The sequence below is a fragment of the Salvia hispanica genome, chromosome 1 (assembly GCF_029641045.1).
Source record: "Salvia hispanica isolate PSC_SH4W2 chromosome 1, Shi_PSC_v1, whole genome shotgun sequence".
Taxonomy (NCBI): Eukaryota; Viridiplantae; Streptophyta; class Magnoliopsida; order Lamiales; family Lamiaceae; genus Salvia; species Salvia hispanica.
The window spans coordinates 2942194-2962792 of record NC_142692.1 but is presented as its reverse complement, the minus strand read 5'-3'; the positions used below and the strand labels follow the sequence as shown (position 1 = coordinate 2962792).

Below are 20599 nucleotides of genomic sequence, written 5' to 3'. Positions count from 1 at the left end.
CTATTAAAAGCAAACCAAGCTAGTAAGCTTATTTTAATGATCATTACTAGTTGTTCGTAGCCATGATATCTCACTCTTACCCATTATTCCTTAAACAGTGGACTACGGCAAAGTCTAACTTCTAACGATTTGCACTTGTATTTACTGTATAGAGTTGTTATAGTTATGAAATAAAAACCGTATATGTAATGAATCTATAATTGGATGAATTGATGTAAAAAAAGAAAATCATTTTTTGCATGATGGAGTGCTAAAAACCTGCACTTGATGCATAAAGTCATTGCATTCACAACAAAATTAACTAAAGTTAGAATTTAAATGAATTTTTCAACACAATATATTTGGTACTTTTATACATTCGCCTCAAAAAATACTACTCCTAGGTTGCTTTTTTGACCTTTGGTTAGGCCCAACATAAACATTTTTACATCGTTAAGATTTGGGCTTGTGTTAAGTAGTGGCCCAATATAAAGTGCGTCATTCTATAGATAATTTCATTTTAATTAATATAGCTTTGCATTTACAATATTAAAATTAATCATGATATGCCTATTGGATTGTATTTTTTTAATACATTTTGGAGATTAAAATTTAGAATTTGATTTTGGGATTTACCTTGGGGACTATATGGGTCATTTATTATGGATAATTTAGTAAATTAATGAGTAAAACAAGGACTTGATTAGAATTAACATTTTTAATGAATTATTATTTGATTATTTCAGTCTTGTAGATAAAAAATAAGTAGGCCCAACATTTTAGGCAAATGTAGTGTATAGCCATTATTTTAAATTTGACTAGTTTTTACATAAATCGCTCTCCATGATACTAACTGTCAAAGTCAGGATTCATAACCGTTTTCAATTATTTTGACAAATCTATATGTCTCAAAATCCAAGTCAACAAAATCATACTACTAAAATTACAATTAAATAAAAATAACATATAGAATTGATTCTTTCCCTACTCATCTCTCTCCATTTAGAGAATAGATTTCAATAAGCTACCTTACTTGCAAACAAAATAATTTTATGTTTCCCACATTACAAAAATTCCATACCAAATTATTTGTTTGGAGGTATACGATACATATGACATTCTCATTAAATAGATACAATTGTCCAAATTTGCTACGCCAGGAATTATCACAAAAATATAGTTTTGGGTGTCTCATATATTTCGATAATGTGTTTACAGCCTAAAGTATATAATCAAACAATTAATTGCATTGATTTAATTATTTCTATATAGAAAAAGTGCATTTAATTCATTTTATACATAAATACACCAAAATGAAAGAAATGTTCTTGATTAAACAACACGTTTTCTTCTATCTCGAAGCAATTATAGGATTATGTGTTGAAAAATGTAATTAGATTTAATCTAGATTCTAGAAATTAGACTTGGCCTTCCTCATTTCATCAACTATTCAAACGAATTCACTCGGTGAAAATCACAATTTATAATTAAAGAAACCGTGTTTCAAATGGTTATATAACAAAATTTAGAGCCAAGAAAATTATTAATACAAGAAGAATAAAAATTAAAAGAAATCAAGAAAGTAATCGAAAAAAACATCTACGGCCAAAACCAGAGCGGCCCACCACCCAAAACCGGCGGCTCAACGCTAAAGATACCAACTTTCGACTGCTGCGGCGGCGGGTTTCGCTAAATCGCTGCTCAATTCAAAATTCCGCTGCGGGGATCGGTGAGTCGACTCAGCGATGGGCCAAGAATCGTTCATATACAGCTTCGTGGCGCGTGGCACGGTGGTGCTGGCGGAGTACTCCGAGTTCACCGGCAATTTTGCGGCGATCGCCGCTCAGTGCTTGCAGCGGCTGCCGTCGACCAACAACAAGTTCACGTACAACCACGATCAGCACATTTTTAACTTTCTAGTTGAGGATGGATACGGTAAAAATTCTGTCTTTGGCTTAAGCATGATTTGGGGTGTCTGAATCTTTCATGCTGCTGTTGGTTTTGTTGATTTGGGTTGGAATTTGGGGGAATGGGGGTTGAATTTGAGGTGGGATTTTCTTGGGTCTGAGGTAGCAAGGTGGAATCTTGATTTTTGACTGCTTTCAGTTTTAGTTTCAAGAAGTTTTGGTGGTTTGCTGATTTTGATAATTTGTTATGCTGTTTTTGGGTTGCCAAGATTTGGGAATTTGATGTTTTTAGGTTTTGATTATGGACAGGGGAGAGTTGTTGACAATTCATAGAACTAAGCTTATGCTTTCTTGATTTTTCATTTGTCCTTGCCTGAATTGCTTAAGCTGTGACTTCATAGATGTAGAACTGTTTTAGTTAGGATGCATATCAAAATTTGAAGTGTGGGAAGAAAAAATAGAGCAATACTACTACATAAGTTATGTCCTGTTATATAGTTTTCTTGAAAAGGAGTCTTGTGTATTTGATCATTTTCTGGTCTTGTATGGATAAGGCGGAAGCGATTGAGATATGTATGCTGTGGCTGCAGTTGTTTGTGTAAAGAAATTGATCTTTTGGGAATTGAGTGATTGTTGAATGAATAGTAGTAGTATATCTTAATTAGCCTCCCACTCTTTATATTTCAATCTATAAATGTGTATCAGCCATTATTGATTGATCATGAAGCTAATTCAAGATGCTTTTTGTGGATTTTGTTGGTTTCTTATCGATAATGCAATAATGCCGGGTTTTGGCTGAAAACATCAACCTATTTTCTCCTGCATCTAAAGATGTTTTTTTGGAGTTTGGAGGGAAAATAGTCGTCTGCTGATCCGATCCTACATGTTGCTGTGTGTTCAAAAGCTCTTTGCTGTTTTCATTCTTTGTTCTTCAAATCATGTAAATGATGAAAAAGAAGCACATAACTTATAATAATTCAAGAAGCAGAAGCTAAAGAATTTTGCATTCAGCTCTGAAAATTGATTTTCCTGAACTTGTGCTTGACACCGTGCTCACCTGTCATGCAGCTTACTGCGTCGTTGCCAAAGAATCTGTCGGGAATCAGATCTCAATCGCACTTTTGGAACGCATTAAAGACGATTTCAGGAAAAGATATGGCGGTGGTAAAGCTGATACAGCCATTGCCGCAAGTCTCAACAAAGAATTTGGGTAAATTTCTCACTCCCAAAAGACAAAATATGATTTTAATGTTTAGTGTTTGACACGAGCATTGGCAAATACGTATAACTCGAAAAAATTCACGCAGGCGTCTAATGAAAGAACACATGCAATATACCATTGATCACGCTGATGAGATCGATAAGCTATTGAAAGTTCAAGCCCAAGTTTCCGAGGTCAAAAGTATTATGCTGGAGAATATAGACAAGGTAGGCAAAAGAAACTTCAGTCACAATTATACGACACTCTTCTTTGCTGCTTGTTACGTTACTGCTTTCGCTTAATGCATTGTTCTACCTTGCTCATTTTTGTGTGGTTCTACATAGGCTAAATTTCTTGCTTTGATCATAATCTGATAAATCATACGTACGATTTTTTCGATTTTTAATGACTTATACTTATAGTTCAACTTAACACAGAATATCCATCCATCTTCATGCTTCATAAAACTATATGATCTCGACACATGGATTCGAGCTGATCTTTTGTCTGGTTTAAACGTTCGTATCCTCTGTGCTTCTTGCAGACTATAGAAAGAGGCCAGAACCTAACGGATCTCAACGACAAGGCTCAAGACCTGCGCGAATCGGTTAGTTTGAGATATTTTTTGTTCCTTTCTCTTCCCCACACCCTTCTTGAATCTTATCTCTAAGCCCATTTTCTCATCTCTGCAGGCTCAAGTGTTCAAGAAAGGAGGGGAACAACTCCGGAGAAAGTTATGGTTCAAAAACATGAAAATGAAGTTGATTGTGCTCGGAATCATCTTCCTCCTCGTCCTCATCATCGTCCTCTCTGTTTGCCGGGGGTTTAATTGTTAGTATTCTCGGCCTCTGTCTGGACTAGGCTCGCTCTTCCGGGGCCATATTGTTCGATTCCAATGTAACTGCTTCAACTGATTTTTCCATGTAAAATAGACACAACATATAGTATTTTTTACTTGGCAATTTTATAGTATAAGAAATGATAGAAGATGTGATTGATACAAATTTGATTTTGGTTATAATCATATACGGAGTACACTACAATTCACCAGACAAATTTGCAATATGTTTTATGTCACTTGTTTGATTGTTTCATGCATACATTTTTCTTTGCGCTATAACTAACTTCTCATTTGAGAAATACTCCATCTGTTTCTATAAATTTTCTATAACGAGATTGTTAATCACTTCGAAAAAATGAAATTCGACTAAATATAAATTAGATATTATGTCAATTTTTTCTGTATATTAGTATAACTTTAAAATTGAAGAATAATGTTTCAAAATGTTACTCCCTACTTTTAGTTTTTATTACGTATTACGAATGTATTTTTTGCCAACAAGGTATATATTATTTTCAAGCAGTGGCGGATGCAGAAAAAAATTATAAATTATGACAGAGCTACATTATATACTTCTTCCATCTTCAAATAATTGTTTCATACTTCGTATATCTTTTTTGTTCATAAAAGAAAAACTATATCATTCACCCTCTTTTATTATTTTAATAATTGGACTTCATATTCCATTAACGACTCTTACATTTTATTAAAATTAACCTTATATAAAATATGTCTTAAAATTTTTCACTAACTTTTTTAACAGTTTTTCTAACCCGAACAAGAGTTAAAGTAAGATATATAATAAATCACGAATGGGGGAATGGTTTTTCAGTAATATATATGAAAAAACATAGTACTAGTAGACAATATATTAAAATTTCAATTAATTTAATCAAAATTGTCTTACAATAACGTTGTAAAATGATAGGAAATATTACCTGAGACAAACTTCAAATTATCCAACCTAAACGCATCAAATCCTATCATTACAAACTCTAACCCAAACATAATAAGCTTAAATTACAAAATTCTAACATTCAATCCACCATAATTTCTTTTATATTTTCATAGTTAATACTCCCTATGTTCCATAATAATATGAGCAATAGGTATGACGCGAGAATTAAGATAAAATTGGTTAAGTAAAAGAGAGAAGAATGGTATGGTAAAGTAAGAGAGATGAGGAAAATGATAATTAAAGTAGTGTCAGTGGATAGTGAGACCTACATTATTAAATTGATATAACTTTCTAAAAATGAAATGCACATATTTTGTGGGATGAATGAAAATGAATAATGCACATATTTTCATGAGACGAAGAGAGTATATATTACAGTATTAAAAATTGGTAAAACATACTCCCTCCGTTCACAAAAAATAGATCCATTTTGCCATTTTGGGACGTCTACAAAAAATAGCATCATTTCTGAAAATGGAAAGTTTATCTTTCATAAATTTACTATTTTTTCTTCCCTCTCTCATACTTTACTCACTTTTTCTCCCTATCTCTTTTACTTTATATACTTTTTCTCCCTCTCTCTTATTTTATCAATTCTACATTAAAACTCGTGTCATACACAAAGTGATCTATTTTTTTTGGACGGAGGAGTAGTAAATATTTGCATAATTGAACTGAAAAGAAAAAAGAAAAAATGAGTTAAAAGTTGAAAAGTCAAACAGACACGCACTCTTTGAAATTTGTACTACATTTTTAAATTCGTATTGTACTATTTATTTCTTGGGAGTTGGGTCTTCTTCCCCAAAAGGCCAAAAGCCCAAAACCATGGCAGCTATTTTTATTTCTGTATATTTTTCAAGCGAAATTCATTTCAGCCCCTTCCATATCATAAGATTGTATATTGAAAATTTTAAAAAAAATTACAGTAGAAAACAAGAAGAAAAAAAATTGTTGGCATGTTTTCAAGCATACAACCTAGAATAACTCCAAGACGTGTTAAGCTTGAGATGATTATTCTATGATAGTGACGTGATTGAGATTATTATCATATAATATAGACACCCCACGCTGAAATTGCCCTAAATATAATATGGACACCAATATAATTATGGTGAAATAATGAGAATATAAATATGTACTACACGTCTACACGTTACACACTTAATTTAAACAGTGAGAATAAAAATATATATATCCACCCACGAACTAATCACATAAAATGACTACACTAGACGCACCAATATGCACGTCCTTATATAATGTCAAATAGGAGTATATAGATGAGGCAAATTGGGTGATATAATGAATATATATAATAATACATCAAATCGAGCCATTTGATATACTATCTCCGTCCCATGTTACTCACACTTTTTCTGTTTCGGCTCGTCTTAAACTAATTAAGATATTATAAGTAATTAATTAAGTGTTATCTTATTATGTAATAAGAGAACACTTAATTAATTAATTGTATGATCTAAAATGAAAAGTGTAAGTAACGTAGAAAGTATTCATTGCATAATCCAACAAGCTCAAAATTTGTCAATCCACCGATAAATAAAGTAGATTAGCATATTAGTTTGAGTTCAGTTTTTGTTTCATTTTGGTCCTCTTCTTCATGCTTTCCTATGCTCTTGATTAAACGTAGTCTTTAACAAGGAGTGAGCAATCAAATTTCAGCTTAGATTTTTCTATCTGAAAATATGATTTATATAAACAAAAAAGTACAGCATATTGTATGAGTGCACCATATTCTCTCAGAGATTATTGGGTGCATATAGAGTAATTTTTATATCCTTTGTTTTTATTATTATTATTATTATTATTATTATTATTATTATTATTATTATTATTATTATTATTATTATTATTATTATATGTGTGCCATTTCCTGGCTCCCGCGCTAAGAAATTATAAGAAAATAGAATGAAATTTTGTTCGTTCAAAGTTTCAAAGGTCATATATGTAAAGCTCAACAAAAATAATTGTAAATCAAGCACAAAATCAACGGTTCAAAAGATATAACCTAAATCACCATGTCTTTAGAATTTATAGTTTATATCAATAATATAATACATAAAATATAGCAATTACATTTCACATAATGTGGCATTAGCTTGAAAACTTCAAACTAGGCGACCTTGTACACTACACTATACTTGAAATTCCCATAATATACATATATTATTTCCTTATATATATAACCCTAATATTGGATCCCTTTTTCACACATAAACAAAGACAAATTAAAAACCCTAACCTTGGGCAACATCCCAAAATCACACACACAAATTTAAACACACAAAAACAAACCATATATGGAAATTACTTAGGTGCATGATCACATCACATCACTCAACATCTCTAACTTCAAACACATTTGGATTCTTGACGATGATGTCGTTCATGTGCACAGGCCAGAACTTGTTGAAATCTTTGGGGAGAGAGATGAGATTAATCGTTGATTTCTTGTGAAACTGCAGAAGTCCAGGATCCTCATAGTACCTCTCCCATCCAAGCTCCGTTAATTTACTCTGCAACATATCGTATGATGCCATCACCTCATTCGAGGGCACGTGGACTAGCTTTTTCTTGCCGTGGTACTCCGCGGCGTTATCCTTGTCGTTCTCCACAAGTCGAACGACACCGTCCTTGAACGCCCAAACCCCAGACATTGTTCAAGTGAAGAAGGAAGGTGGTGAATTTGTTTGAGTGAGAGGAGTTGAATGTGGGAATATATATAGGTTTTTAGGCTTGTGTGATGTTGAATTTTCCCCACTTTTTATTATTTATGCTACATATGGAATTGATTTGTTGCTTTTTATTATTTTGTAGGTAGGGTTTAGAATTAGGTTCTTTCTTGTAGTATATTAAATAAAAAAGTTAAGTTTTTTTTTTTTTAATCTAAGACAAAAAAAACTAGATTGCAAGCTTTATTTGGGCATGAATTGTAATGCCATAATGTGTGAATTAATCATACACAATTACTATAATATACTTGATCTTTGTCTTAATGGGTTCTCAAGAACCTTCTGTTGGAATCTATGCCCGGTCAATGGACTTTGACCAATTATAATTTCAACGAGACATTTAATTTTGTAAAATTAAAATGATATAGCGTCGATCTACGTTCGGAGTAGATGACCGTGGTATATTTATTTTCTCAAATCCGATTCCCGGTGAGTGAGAAATAATTGTTTAAAGTTGTGCAAAACTGCAAACTTAATGAGCTATGAGAGGAGATTAGGGAATAATTAAGAGAGTTAATTATCCCACATTGAAAGTTTCAACCTTATTAAACTAGTATTTAATAAGAAGGATTATTACATGGAATAATTATAGTGGACTAAGATGGGCTGTAGAGCCCACACGCGCGCGCCGCCGCCGCCCGCCCGCCGCGAGCCTCGAGCCCGTGCCCGAGGACTTGGATCTTGGCAATTGGTCTTTGGGTGTTCTTTGGGCTGTTCGTGGGCTTGGTGCTTGGGCCTAGTTGCGGGCTTGGCCCAAGTCTAGTGGGTCTAGTTATTTTTAGACCACCACCGTTTCCACGTCAGCGAGCCAAGCGGGATGCCACCTCGTCAGTATGACGCGTCTAGTGGGTCTAGTTCCACCGTTTCCACGTCAGCGAGCCAAGCGGGATGCCACCTCGTCAGTATGACGCGGTAAGCCAACGTGGCTGACACGTGATAGTCCACGTCGTGAATGAATCTAGAAGCTTCTAGACTCAGCTTCTCCAGCTTTGAGCGCGTAACGCCCGAACGTTACAGCTCGTAACCGACGACCGTTACGGTCTATTTATTTATGCATACATAGACTTTAATTAGGTGGTACTCTCTATCTCTAAACAAAAATACTACTCTATATTGGATGGTGGAAATAGAGAAAATAAGTTTCACCTAAATGGAAAATTCATGCATTGCATGAGTGTGAAAGGAGTGGGCTTTTGAATGATTACTGATAAGGAAGAATGAAATGTATAGAAGCCCATTAAACGAAAGGAGTGGGCTTTTGAAAAGGGTTTACAGTAGAAAGAAATGTGTATATTGTGGTAAGCCTATTATTCTCACATATAGTACTATCAATGACCCAATCTAATATATTACTACTCCGTCCGTCCATGAATAGGAGTCTCATTCCTTTCTGAAGCGAGTTTTAAGAAATGCTAAGATAAGTGGGTGAGAGAAAGTTTGTGGAATATGAGTCCCACTTATATATATTAGTAATAGTTTTAAATGAAATGTGAATGAAATGAGTTAGTGAAATGATGGGTCTATATATATACGATTTATAGTAAAAGTGAACCAAGATTCTTATTTGCGGACGGACTGAAATGAAAAAATTGGACTCCTTTTCACTTTTGGGTTCGCCCATGGCCATGTAAACCATCACCTTCCGCCTAGGGCAATCGCCGCCGCCATTCTCCACCAGCCGGACCACACCATTCTTTAATACCCAAACACCCGACATGAGTTTATATAGGACTACATTCACTTACCTTTATAGTAATAGATTTGATCACAAGCCCTTCAAAATTGACTCTTCCATCTCCATTCTAGAGCGAATGAGGTTGATATGATTTCTTAGATTTATATTTATAAAATTATGATAACTGGAAATAGAAAATCCACGTTGCGATTTTAAGATGAATTTATGATCAAGAGCATTATGATCCAAGGCCATGATTCTCACATTCAGATACACACATATGGATTTGGTTAGTCAACATAAAAATCTTTTTATTATTGTACTAAACGTATAAAGTTACTTTAATTTATTCCTATTCAAATTTATTGCTCCTAAAAAATTTAAGTTCTCTAAAAAATTTTATATGCACGACAAATCTTTGTGATTGAAGAAATTAAAATGATTCTCACGGTTTTAATTCTAAAACATAAGAAGGATACAACAGATTGGGTAGCCTTAGAAAATAAACATACTTAAGATATAAAAGAAAGTCAACCTCGTTCACTTATCTCCTCAAAACAACTTTATGTTCCGACCTAAAAATTCAACCTTTTCAAAAGATCATGATATGATTGAAAAAAAAAACGGATTTAATAAAATTTACTAACTTCTATTAATTCTTTCTTGTGGCCGCCCGAACTTACTAACTTCTTCAGCCCAAAACAAACTAGCTCCCTTCCCTATTATATTTGATCAAATTTGGCCCAAAAACTCAAATAACAAAAATAGCAGCCCAGTACATTTGAAATTGGTCCAGTGAATAAGGACAGCCCAATACCTCCTCTCTTCTTACTCGATTTCTAGATAATAGCGATTTTTTTAAAAAAAAATCACAACAAATTGGATAAAAACTTTTATTGGTAATTACTTTCACTTTGCGGTAACTAGGTTAATTTATTAAACAACTTTGTGTCCAATTTTATGCGATTCTCTAATCGGGTTATAAGATATACATAATGAGTAATTCCTAGTTTCGAACCAACAAATAATTCATTATTAGATAACACGAAGTTCATTTTAAGACCGTTTTACTTCATTCTTTCTAAAATGCAAAAGGTCTAAAAATGAAGTCCATATAAAAGGAAGTAAAATGGATTAAAAATGAACTAAAAATGTTCTAAAATGACCTTTAACAAACTAAAAATGAAGGGTTCGACAGTTTCGCAAAAGAAATTAGTTCGACGTTGATTACAATCCTTTCTTGAATCTCTATTAGTTCAACGGAGAAAATGACTTACCTTTCACCAACAACTTGCATGCCATGAAACAAGCATAATAATCTAAGTTGAAGTTGTTAGTTTTAAAAAATAATTAATCTTAAAAACAGTTAACAATATTATATACCAAGATATCTTTTGAATTCATTTTAGAAACAAAACATCAACACACTATTAATTACCTCTTCGAATTAATACCCAACAACAACCATCGTCTCCCAAATTAGATATACCATAATTGCACTCTGCAACATTATACTCCATATTGTTGTAGCTAGTAACTTCTATTGTCGATGCAAATGACAAGCATAGCTTTGCAGCCAATGGCCATGATCCAGTTATCATCCGATAATGTAAATTGTGTTTTCAACAAGTCAATTATCAATTTTGTCACTCAAGAATAAAAATGATAATATTCTCAATAGCTGGATCATGGCCATTGGCTGCAAAGTTATGGTTACCTAACTTATGGAACTTGTAAAATCACCTTTATGTGGGAATATGAAGACTTAGTAGGGGTAGGAGGGGTGAAAAATTAGTCCTAATTCCAGAAAACATGGTGGGCTGAGAAAACCACTCAAAGATTAAAAAAATACTACTCTCAAAAGACCATTCTTTTGTATAAACATATTCTTGGAGATGGAACAAATAAAGTATGGTAGTAGTTTATTTTTCTTTCATAAAAGTATTGCAGCTTAATGTGTATGGAAAAATAGGGTTGTCATTCTCATTATATTCTGAATTATTAGGGTTAGGGGGAATATGTTTTTCTTTTCTCTTTTTAGATTTTTTATAGGAGAGATTAAAACTGACTTTTGGGGTTGGAAATCACCAACCCTTTTGAAGAATCTTTGTCAAAAAGGGAGTTTTTAAAGTTGGAATAATCTACCAAATTATATAGGAGTATTAAGTAGTATTTCTTTATGAAGAATATTAGGCCCGACCAAACAGTAGATACTCCCCACGCTGAAACTGCCCTAAATATGTAATGTGGAGACAAATATAATTATGGTGAAGTAATGAGAAAATAAATATGTACTACACGCGAAAATTATCATATAATATGACTACTACACGTCTACACGTAACACACTTAAATTTAAACAATGAGAATACAAATATATATGTACCCACAAAATTATCACATAAAATGACTACAATACAGTCATATTAGGACAATATGCATGTCCTTATATATAGTCATATATATAGATGAGGCAAATTGGGTGATATATATAGTGAATTATAATAGTAGTATAAAACATAGATAAAATCGAGCCATTTGGTAGACTACCTCCATCCCATGCATGTTACTCACACTTTTTCTATTTCGGCTCGTCTCAAATCTATTTTAAGTATTAATTAGGGCATTTAATTAAGATATTATAAGTAATTAATTAAGTGTTCTCTTATTACATTGAAAATAATAATTTTTTATACTAATTACTCAATCCAGAATTTACGATCTAAAATGAAAAGTGTAGGTAACATGAGATGGAGGGAGTATCAATTGCATGATCCGACAAGCTCAAAATTTGTCAATCCACCAATAAATAAAGTTTATTAGCAGATTAATTTGGGTTCAGTTTTTGTTTCTCTTGAAGCAATTTTGGTCCTCCTCCTCTTCATGATGCTATCCTATGCTCTTGATAAAACGTACCTTTAAGAAGGAGTGAACATTGAAGTTTAGATTTTTCTATCTGAATATATGATTTATAAAAATATAAAAGTGGAAATTAGTATTCATCGATTTGAATTCCTACAATATACATATCTTATTTCATTTCTCTTACAACACATCAGCCCAATTCAACCAGAGATTCCACAATACAAATATTGGATCCATTTTTCATACAAAAACAAAGATAAATTAAAAACCTAACCTTGGGAAACATCCCTAAATCACACACAATACAAATTTAAACACACAAAAACAAACCCTAGAAATTACTTAGGTGCATGATCACTAAACATCTCTAACTTCAAACTCATTTCGATTCTTGACCACGATGTCGTACATGTGTATGGACTTGAACTTGTTGAAATCTTTGGGGAGAGAGATGAGATGAACCGTCGATCTCTTGTGAAACTGCAGAAGATCAGGATCATCATAGTACCTCTCCCATCCAAGATCCATTAATTTCCTCTCCAACATAGCATATGATGCTATCACCTCGTTCGAGGGCACGTGGACTAGCACTTTCTTGCTGTGGTAATCCCCGGTGTTCTCCACGAGTCGAACCACACCGTTCTTGAACACCCAAACCCCAGACATTGTTCAAGGGAAGAAGGAAGGTGCTGAATTTGTTTGAGTGAGAGGTGTTGAATGTGGGAATATATATAGGGGGTTTTAGGCTTGTGTGTTGTTGAATTTTCCCAACCTTTTATTATTTTTTGCTTATGGGGAAAAGCTGTGTTCAAATAGGTGGAGAAAGTGTGTATTTAAGCTAGGGAATAAGCTACATATGGAATTGATTTGTTGCTTTTTTATTTTGTAGGTAGGGTTTAGAACTAGGTTCTTTCTTGTAGTTGTAGTAATATTAAATAAAAAAGGATGTTTTTTTTTATCTAAGACAAAAAAACTAGATTGCAAGCTTTATTTGGGCATGTATTGTAATGCCATAGTGTGTAAAGTAATCATACACAATTAATTTAATATACTTGATCTTTGTCTTAATGGGTTCTCAAGAACCTTCCCCCATTATATTCTTTCAAGAAAGTATTCACACACATGTACACATATATATGATACTCCATATGTATGTCTATTATATATAGAGATGGATTGATTATTGTGAGAACTTTTTTATGAAAATATTGCATTAAACGTATGAGATTATTACAAAAAAAAAAAAAAAAACTTTACGCGTTCAGTGCAATATATTCTCACATACTCACTTTGATAAGAAGGTTCTCTTTCTATATAAGAAAATTCTAAATGGGAGGATCTATTCTACACTTATGCATATATTATATCCTTAATTAAGCATTTGCAACAAGATGGTGTTTTGAGCAAAGAACATAGAGAGCCTATCTTATTCTAATGCATGTGCCTATCTTATTCTAATCCATGTACTTATTTATGCATACATAGACTTTAATTAGGTGGTACTCTCTCTCTATTTATCTCTCTCTATCTCTAAATAAAAATACTATATTGGATGGTGGAGGTAGAGAATCAGAGTACCATATCTGGAATAGGAGAAATCATGAATGATCAATGTTTCCAGCAATGAAAAGACAATAAATTTTGCAGACTGATCAATAAAAAGGAAATAAAGAAAATAAGTTTCACCTAAATGGAAAAATGCATGCATGGCATGAGTGTGAAAAAAGCTGTTATGGGGAACTCTCTTGCCCCATACTTTATGTATAGGATAAGAGAATCATAAATATCACCAAACAAATGTATACAAAATCTTGATGACCATATTATATTTATTATTAATGTCAATTATTTTTTTAATCTCTACAAATGATTAATTACTGACAAGGAAGAGTGAAATGTATAGAAGCCCATTACATGAAAGGAGTGGGCTTTGAAAAGCCTCTTATCTATATAAGTCTCAATGACCCAATTTGAATTTATAGGATAGCTTTGCATTAGTATTTGCTAGGAGAAATGTTTTTGTCAAGAATATGGAATCTAGCTAAAATTAGGGAGATATGTATATTCCAGCCTTTGAGGAACTTTTCTCTATATTCAAATTCATGGCTATATATAACGTGAATTCCATCTTCAACAGCCTAAAATACTTTTTACCTTATTCATTATTTAACATTCATTAACTATTCATGAATCTATATTTTTTTATTCTCTATTTGTTTTTTTTATATGTATTCTAATTAAATGACGCAATTGATCACAAATTTTATTACTAAAATCACACATGTTTAGTTGTGTTACAAAATACTTAGGGAGTGGAGTACTATTATTGTTCACTACACACAACAAACTCATCAATTTAACACTTAATTCAGAGAATGACGAGATCAAAACTGGTTGCGATTCTTGACAACGATGTCGAAAAGTGGTGAGAAGAAAATTTTATTATATGTGATAAGATGAAAGACTTGATTAATTAATTAGTTTGAGTCACGTGTAATATTAGATTTGGGAGAATAATATTAAGATTTAGCAAAGCATAATATCGTGAATCAAATTTTTATGAATATATATATTTACGTATGTTGTTCACGTGGGTGTGCCTCTTTTTTTTTTTTTAATTATTTGTTGAGAACAATATGGGACGGTGGCAAGTTGATAGATACCTTGTAAAATTTGATAATCTCCAAAATAAGATACTCCACAAATTACATATACATAATTAGTGGACCATTTGGAAGAGTTGCAAAAATAACATATTTTTTAGATGAGTATGTAAATGAATTTAGAGTGAACTTCGAGCCGTTTGACTATCAAAAGTTGTTATATATACAGAATTAATTCCTACTACCAAACCAACAAATAATTTATTTATTACTAACACGAAGCTAATTTTAAGACCATTTTATTTTTACTTCATTCTTTCTTTTTCTTTTTTTTTTTCTTTTTCTTTTTAATTTTTACTTCATTCTTTCAAAAATGCAAAATGGTCTAAAAATGAAGTCTGTATAAAATGAAGTAAAACGGACTAAAAATGAACTAAAAATGTTCCAAAATGAACTTTAACAAACTAAATTAAAAATAAAGGGTTCGGCGATTTGGAACTAGAAATTAGTTCAAATATTGATTACAATCCTTTCTCGAATCTCTATTAATTCAACGGAGAATATTTTCCAAATCCTTGAAACTAATTTCATGATTTTCCAAATCCTTGAAACTAATATCAGGATTTAAATAGCAATTAAGTTACTAGTAAATAATATTTTTAGGTAATTACTTGTACATATAAAACAAGGTTGCTAAGTTTTTCTCCCTTACTTTGATTTCCTCACTCTCACGTCTGTTTATTTTCTCCGGCGCCGCCCACTCGCTCCGCCGGCTAAATCGCCGGAGAAACCAAGTAAAAATCTCCCCTTCCATTTTGCTTTACTGTTTTTATTTGTATGAATTAGGTCGAATGCTATATTATTAATTTTGATATATGATTAATTTCAACCTATATTAGTGGATTTGATGTTATGGAATTCCATATTTTTCCAAAACGTAACTTAAAATAATTAGAGATTTTTATACCTTAAATATAGTACTCCGATCCAAGAAGGCAATGAATCTTCGTCCTCGTTTTGGCATTGTAAGTTCCTTTTTTAGCAATTTCTATCATCTTGATTTCATATATATGTATTGATGAATTAACATGAAAATGTGTTGAATTGGTTTTGCAGAGAACACCGGATTCAGACCATTATGTTGTCGAGGAAATTGAGGTTGATTCAGAATGTGTGTATTTATTCTCCTATAATCAATTAATTAGTTTTTTATAAGAGTATAAACAAAATCATGAAAATAATCCTTAAATTCGCAGGCAGCCTTCTTCTAGCTCCATTAAGACACATTCACAAATTTCTTGCAGTTTGCGCACACTGCCGCAAGTTAATACGAGTAGACGATCCCGTGCTGAATATCGCGTGCCCATGTATAGACATCGATCTACTCCATGTCGGTTGCAGGGATGCATGGTCTCAACATAAAGGTAAAAGGGGCAGCTGTTCGTATTGCTTGCAACACCTCCAACTTCAGCATGTGAGGCTCTCTTTCTTCCGTACCCAAACCGACGTTGATTCTCAACGTTCTAAATCGAAATTAAGGTAATGCAGTGGAGGCATGAAATTAATTTCTAACTAAAAATTTGAGATTTTAATTTTATACCTAAATCTAAAACTAAGAAAGATTATATGTTTCTGCAGGCTAACTCCAAGAGAATTGAAGGCCTTGAGGACTGGTGGTCTAGTAAGTTTTTTTTTTAGCAATTTGATTTATACTATATATATAAAATGAGATGGATTGGTTTGACATTATTTTATAGAGATTACCGAATTCACAACTTTATCTGGTCAAGGAAATTATTGAGGTACGTTCCGAAGGTATGTACTATAAATTTATTTTGTATCAAGGATTTTTGGCTACGTGAAGAAAATAATGGTGAAATTAGCAGGGGAGGGCAGTGGGGCGACGAACACCCTTCTAGCTCCAGCAAGAAGCGTTCACAAAGTGTATCCAGCGTGCACACATTGCGAAAAGTTAATAAAGGAAGGCGATCCGGTGCTGTTGATCACGTTAGAATGTACAGACATGAAGCTGATCCATTTTGGTTGCTGGGATGCATGGTCTCGGCATAAAGGTAAAGGTGCCAACGTTCAGCGCATGAGTGTGTTCACGTGCCATCCGCAAACCATCACGCCAGATGATGATTCTCAACTTTCTACATGGAATTGGTAAGAATATATAACTGTGAACGTGATGTTATTTTTTCTTATGATTTTAAAATTGTGGCATGAATTTTTGAGTTGGAAGTCGAATTCGTTTCCTTGTTCATACTTGGTGTTGTCGAACTAGGCCGCCTAAATATGTTTGCGCATATGCAGGTTTTTGCGACTTTGGAGCTGAAGTTATTGAATATGTCTCTTTTCAAGATCTAATCGTGTTTGATTTCCTTTCTTCTAGTAGAAGAATAATAGTCTACGGTTCACTATCATGTACAACTACTTATATTGTCTATGTAGCTTTGAATTAATATCCCAATTTATCCAAGCTTTAATTTGTTTGAGAGGAGTTGTGTGGGGTATGGAGTATCATTATAAGAATAGGTGGTATTTTGTATACCGTATATTACTATATGTTATCATTATTGGAATGAAGAATGAATTGATCAAGATGAATTTATGATCAAGGCCATAATTTTGACATACATATGGAGTTGGTTACTTAACATAAAAAGATAAACGTATAATAAGATTACTTTATGCCTATAAAAATTTATTAAACTTAATCAATGTAGTTCACTTAAAAATTTATATGCACGACAAATCTTTGCGATCGAAAAAATGAAAATGATTCTCACGGTTTTAATTCTAAAACAAAAGAAGGTTTCTTATTTTTTTTTTTAAAAAAACTTGTTAAATAGGTTCAACCAATTGGGAAGCCATAGAAATTTTTACTTGTCTCGCTCGTGAATATTGATTAAACAAGTCCGACCAACACTAAAACACACACACACACACGCACACATTAACGTTGGAGACATGTATTAAAATGTCGTATAAATAAATAAGCACATTTTCAATGTGTTCCAGACTTCCAGAGGGTATAGGAAATTTTTTTAACTTAATTACATAAATCAACAAATGCAAATATAATTCGTAGTGAAAAAAACAATAATTATGTAATTTTTTGAAGCTGATACGTTGTTAAGGTCTTTTCCCTTAACGGAGATCGCGGCGTCTTGCTCGGCGATCAAGACATTTCCGGCACCCTTCAAAGGGTCGGCAGAAGTCTTAGTTTCAGGCTGTGCGCGGGTTTTCCGTGGGGCAGCGTGAGAACTAGGGTTTGTAGAATAATTTACAAGATAGGTAAGCAAATAATATTTTCATTCATTGATTGAATGACTGAATGATAATAAGCTCTCCTCTTTATAATACTAGAATACTATACCCTAACTTATTGAATAAGAAAACAAAGACATGGAAAAGATATGGTGAAATAAAAGAGAACTAAATAATTGAGATTTCCTAAGATATGAGATCATATCATACGTGGCGAGGGGATTGAGAGTCGTAGCTTATAATAGTGTTTGATTTTTCAGAAAAAGAACATAAATTAATTCAGATATAAGTAGAAATTAAGAATATTAGTCTTTCTGGATCAAGTTAGTAAGACATTTTTTAAGTACAACTACTCAATCGATTATCAAAACAATATTGCAATTTTTAACAAATGAAAAATGATAAAATAAGTTGTAGTGCATTTTTGGGCAACCGTACATGTACTGAAGCTGGAATTTAAAATGCTGGCGTAACATAAGGAGAATAGGTTTTGGCGGATTTTTGTTGTAATTTATTCCTTTCTCTATTTTACAGTGATTATTATATTTTAAAATGAACTATGCAAATGACATTGAACTATACTTTTGGCACGCAAACTGTTCCTATACTCTAAAAATAAAAATATTATAGGTGGTCTCTGGATTAAAGTGTTATCACATTCATGATACTCTTTCACTATTCATTACTACCTCCATCCCATATTAAGTGCCGTATTTTATCATTTTGGTACGTCTCATAATAATAGTCACATTTTACTTTTACCATAAATGACAAGTAGATCTCACATTCCACCGACCAATTATACTCATATTTTATTATAAAATTTATATATATATAAGTGGGATACATAGTCCATTAACTTATTCAACCTACTTTTCTTTACATCTCTTAAAATCCGTGCCCACACTAAATATGATACTTAATGTGGAACGGAAGTTATATAATTTTGCACCAAAAATATCCCCAAGGTATGGGGGCATTTTTGAACATTCATATATAGATACTGTATCTAATTAGATAAGTATGATATATTTTTATAATTTGAGTGCTTAAAATAATATTTTTCACCCCAATACATTTTCAGTTATTTTATGTCAAAATAAATTGATGTCAGTGAATAGTTTTATGCAAACGGCTACAATTGATCACTCACCTTTATAAAAGGTGGCATATTATTACAAACAGCCACAATTGATATCCCATTATCCCAATATATTATAAAAAAAAGGATTTTTGTACATTTAATTTATAATAAATAGGAGAATTCAATTAAAGATGTAGCTTTTGATTTATTTCATGGTCATTAGCGGCTAAGAATATTCTTTAATAAAGTTATTAAAGATATGCAGGAGAGAAATCTGGAGTATTATGTTATATAAATATTTCCTACATTTATTTCTGAGATTAAGTTTGGAAAACTCTAATAAATTCAGCATTTGAATATTTCCGCTTTATTGGTGTGATTGCACAATATTTTTCAATACTATAGAAAAAAATTGTATTTATTTTCAAAATTTATGAATAAAATATTTTCTGGATTATAAAAACTACTATAAATTTGTAGGTTTTAAACTTTGGAGAGTAAAAATTCCTTTCAATTCTTATCTTAATTGTTGAGAGTGAAAGGTTTTAGAAGAGGAACTCAATTCTTTTTTTACTATAAATATATAAACTTGGAGCTCTTATACCACTGAATTTTATGCAATACTCTCTCTCGAGGTATTCTTCTAACCCTTAAGCAACATTGTTTTGCACGTGAAGTTAGTTTTTTTTTTCTTTTATACCACATGATTGTGGTTGAGGATTGTCTTTTCTGCATGTGGACTATTATTGTTTTGCTACCTTAAATTCACCTCATTGCTTTTAATTTTCCACCACTTTATGCGCTATGTAACTATTTAAGAATATAACGATACAATGCCATTACTTTCTCCATACATAATCCTTCCGACCCTAATTAAACTCTCTCCCCTTACCGGCGATACCCGCCTTGCCCACTGCCCCACTTGCCTCGCTGCTTCGCTGTGCTTCGATCAAGTATTCTCTACTTATATTTTATACTTCCTCCGTCTCTTAAATTTGTCACATTTCATTTTTTATAGTAGATCCGATATTCTACTAGCTCATTCCAACTCACATTTTACGATAACTTTTTCAATTCACTTTTCATTACATTTCTTAAAACCTGTGTCCGAAAAATGTGTGACAAAATTTTCAATTCACTTGCTTCAATTCTAGATTTTGTACTCAATTAATGAGAATTGTGTCTGGACTAAGATGATTTTTGTATGATTGCATGCATCGTGATTTTCCCAATTTATGCTTTGGTAGAGTAAACTCGACGCCTGATTTCAGTCACTTCTACTGGGCATAAAAAAAAATTCACCCGTAGGCCGTAGTATCTAGATTTCTTTGCTTTCACATGAATATAGTGATTCACTGAAAATATTGCAATCGGTATAATTGATTGTAATGTGCATAAGACTAACCTTTTCCAATAATAATTTTTTGTTTTTTTGCACTTGTTATTAGCGGTACGATGTACGG

At 32.5% G+C, this 20599-nt stretch overlaps 3 protein-coding genes across 3 annotated transcripts; 1 reads left to right on the top strand and 2 right to left on the bottom strand.

The window, feature by feature from the left end:
* Positions 1–1532: 1532 nt before the first annotated feature.
* Positions 1533–4111, top strand: LOC125219614 (vesicle-associated membrane protein 724). The gene is made up of 5 exons (XM_048121635.2): positions 1533–1914; positions 2955–3096; positions 3194–3314; positions 3632–3694; positions 3780–4111. Exons 1-5 carry the CDS (start codon positions 1725–1727, stop codon positions 3921–3923), a joined length of 660 nt encoding a protein of 219 aa, XP_047977592.1. The 5' UTR covers positions 1533–1724; the 3' UTR covers positions 3924–4111.
* A 3126-nt stretch (positions 4112–7237) lies between these two features.
* On the bottom strand, positions 7238–7561 carry LOC125218311 (flowering-promoting factor 1-like protein 3). The gene has a single exon (XM_048119953.1). The coding sequence runs from the start codon at positions 7559–7561 to the stop codon at positions 7238–7240; it is 324 nt and encodes a 107-aa protein (XP_047975910.1).
* Positions 7562–12309: 4748 nt separating this feature from the next.
* Positions 12310–12942, bottom strand: LOC125224334 (flowering-promoting factor 1-like protein 3). Its single transcript, XM_048127717.2, has one exon. It carries the CDS (start codon positions 12840–12842, stop codon positions 12534–12536), a length of 309 nt encoding a protein of 102 aa, XP_047983674.1. The 5' UTR covers positions 12843–12942; the 3' UTR covers positions 12310–12533.
* Between the last annotated feature and the right edge of the window lie 7657 nt (positions 12943–20599).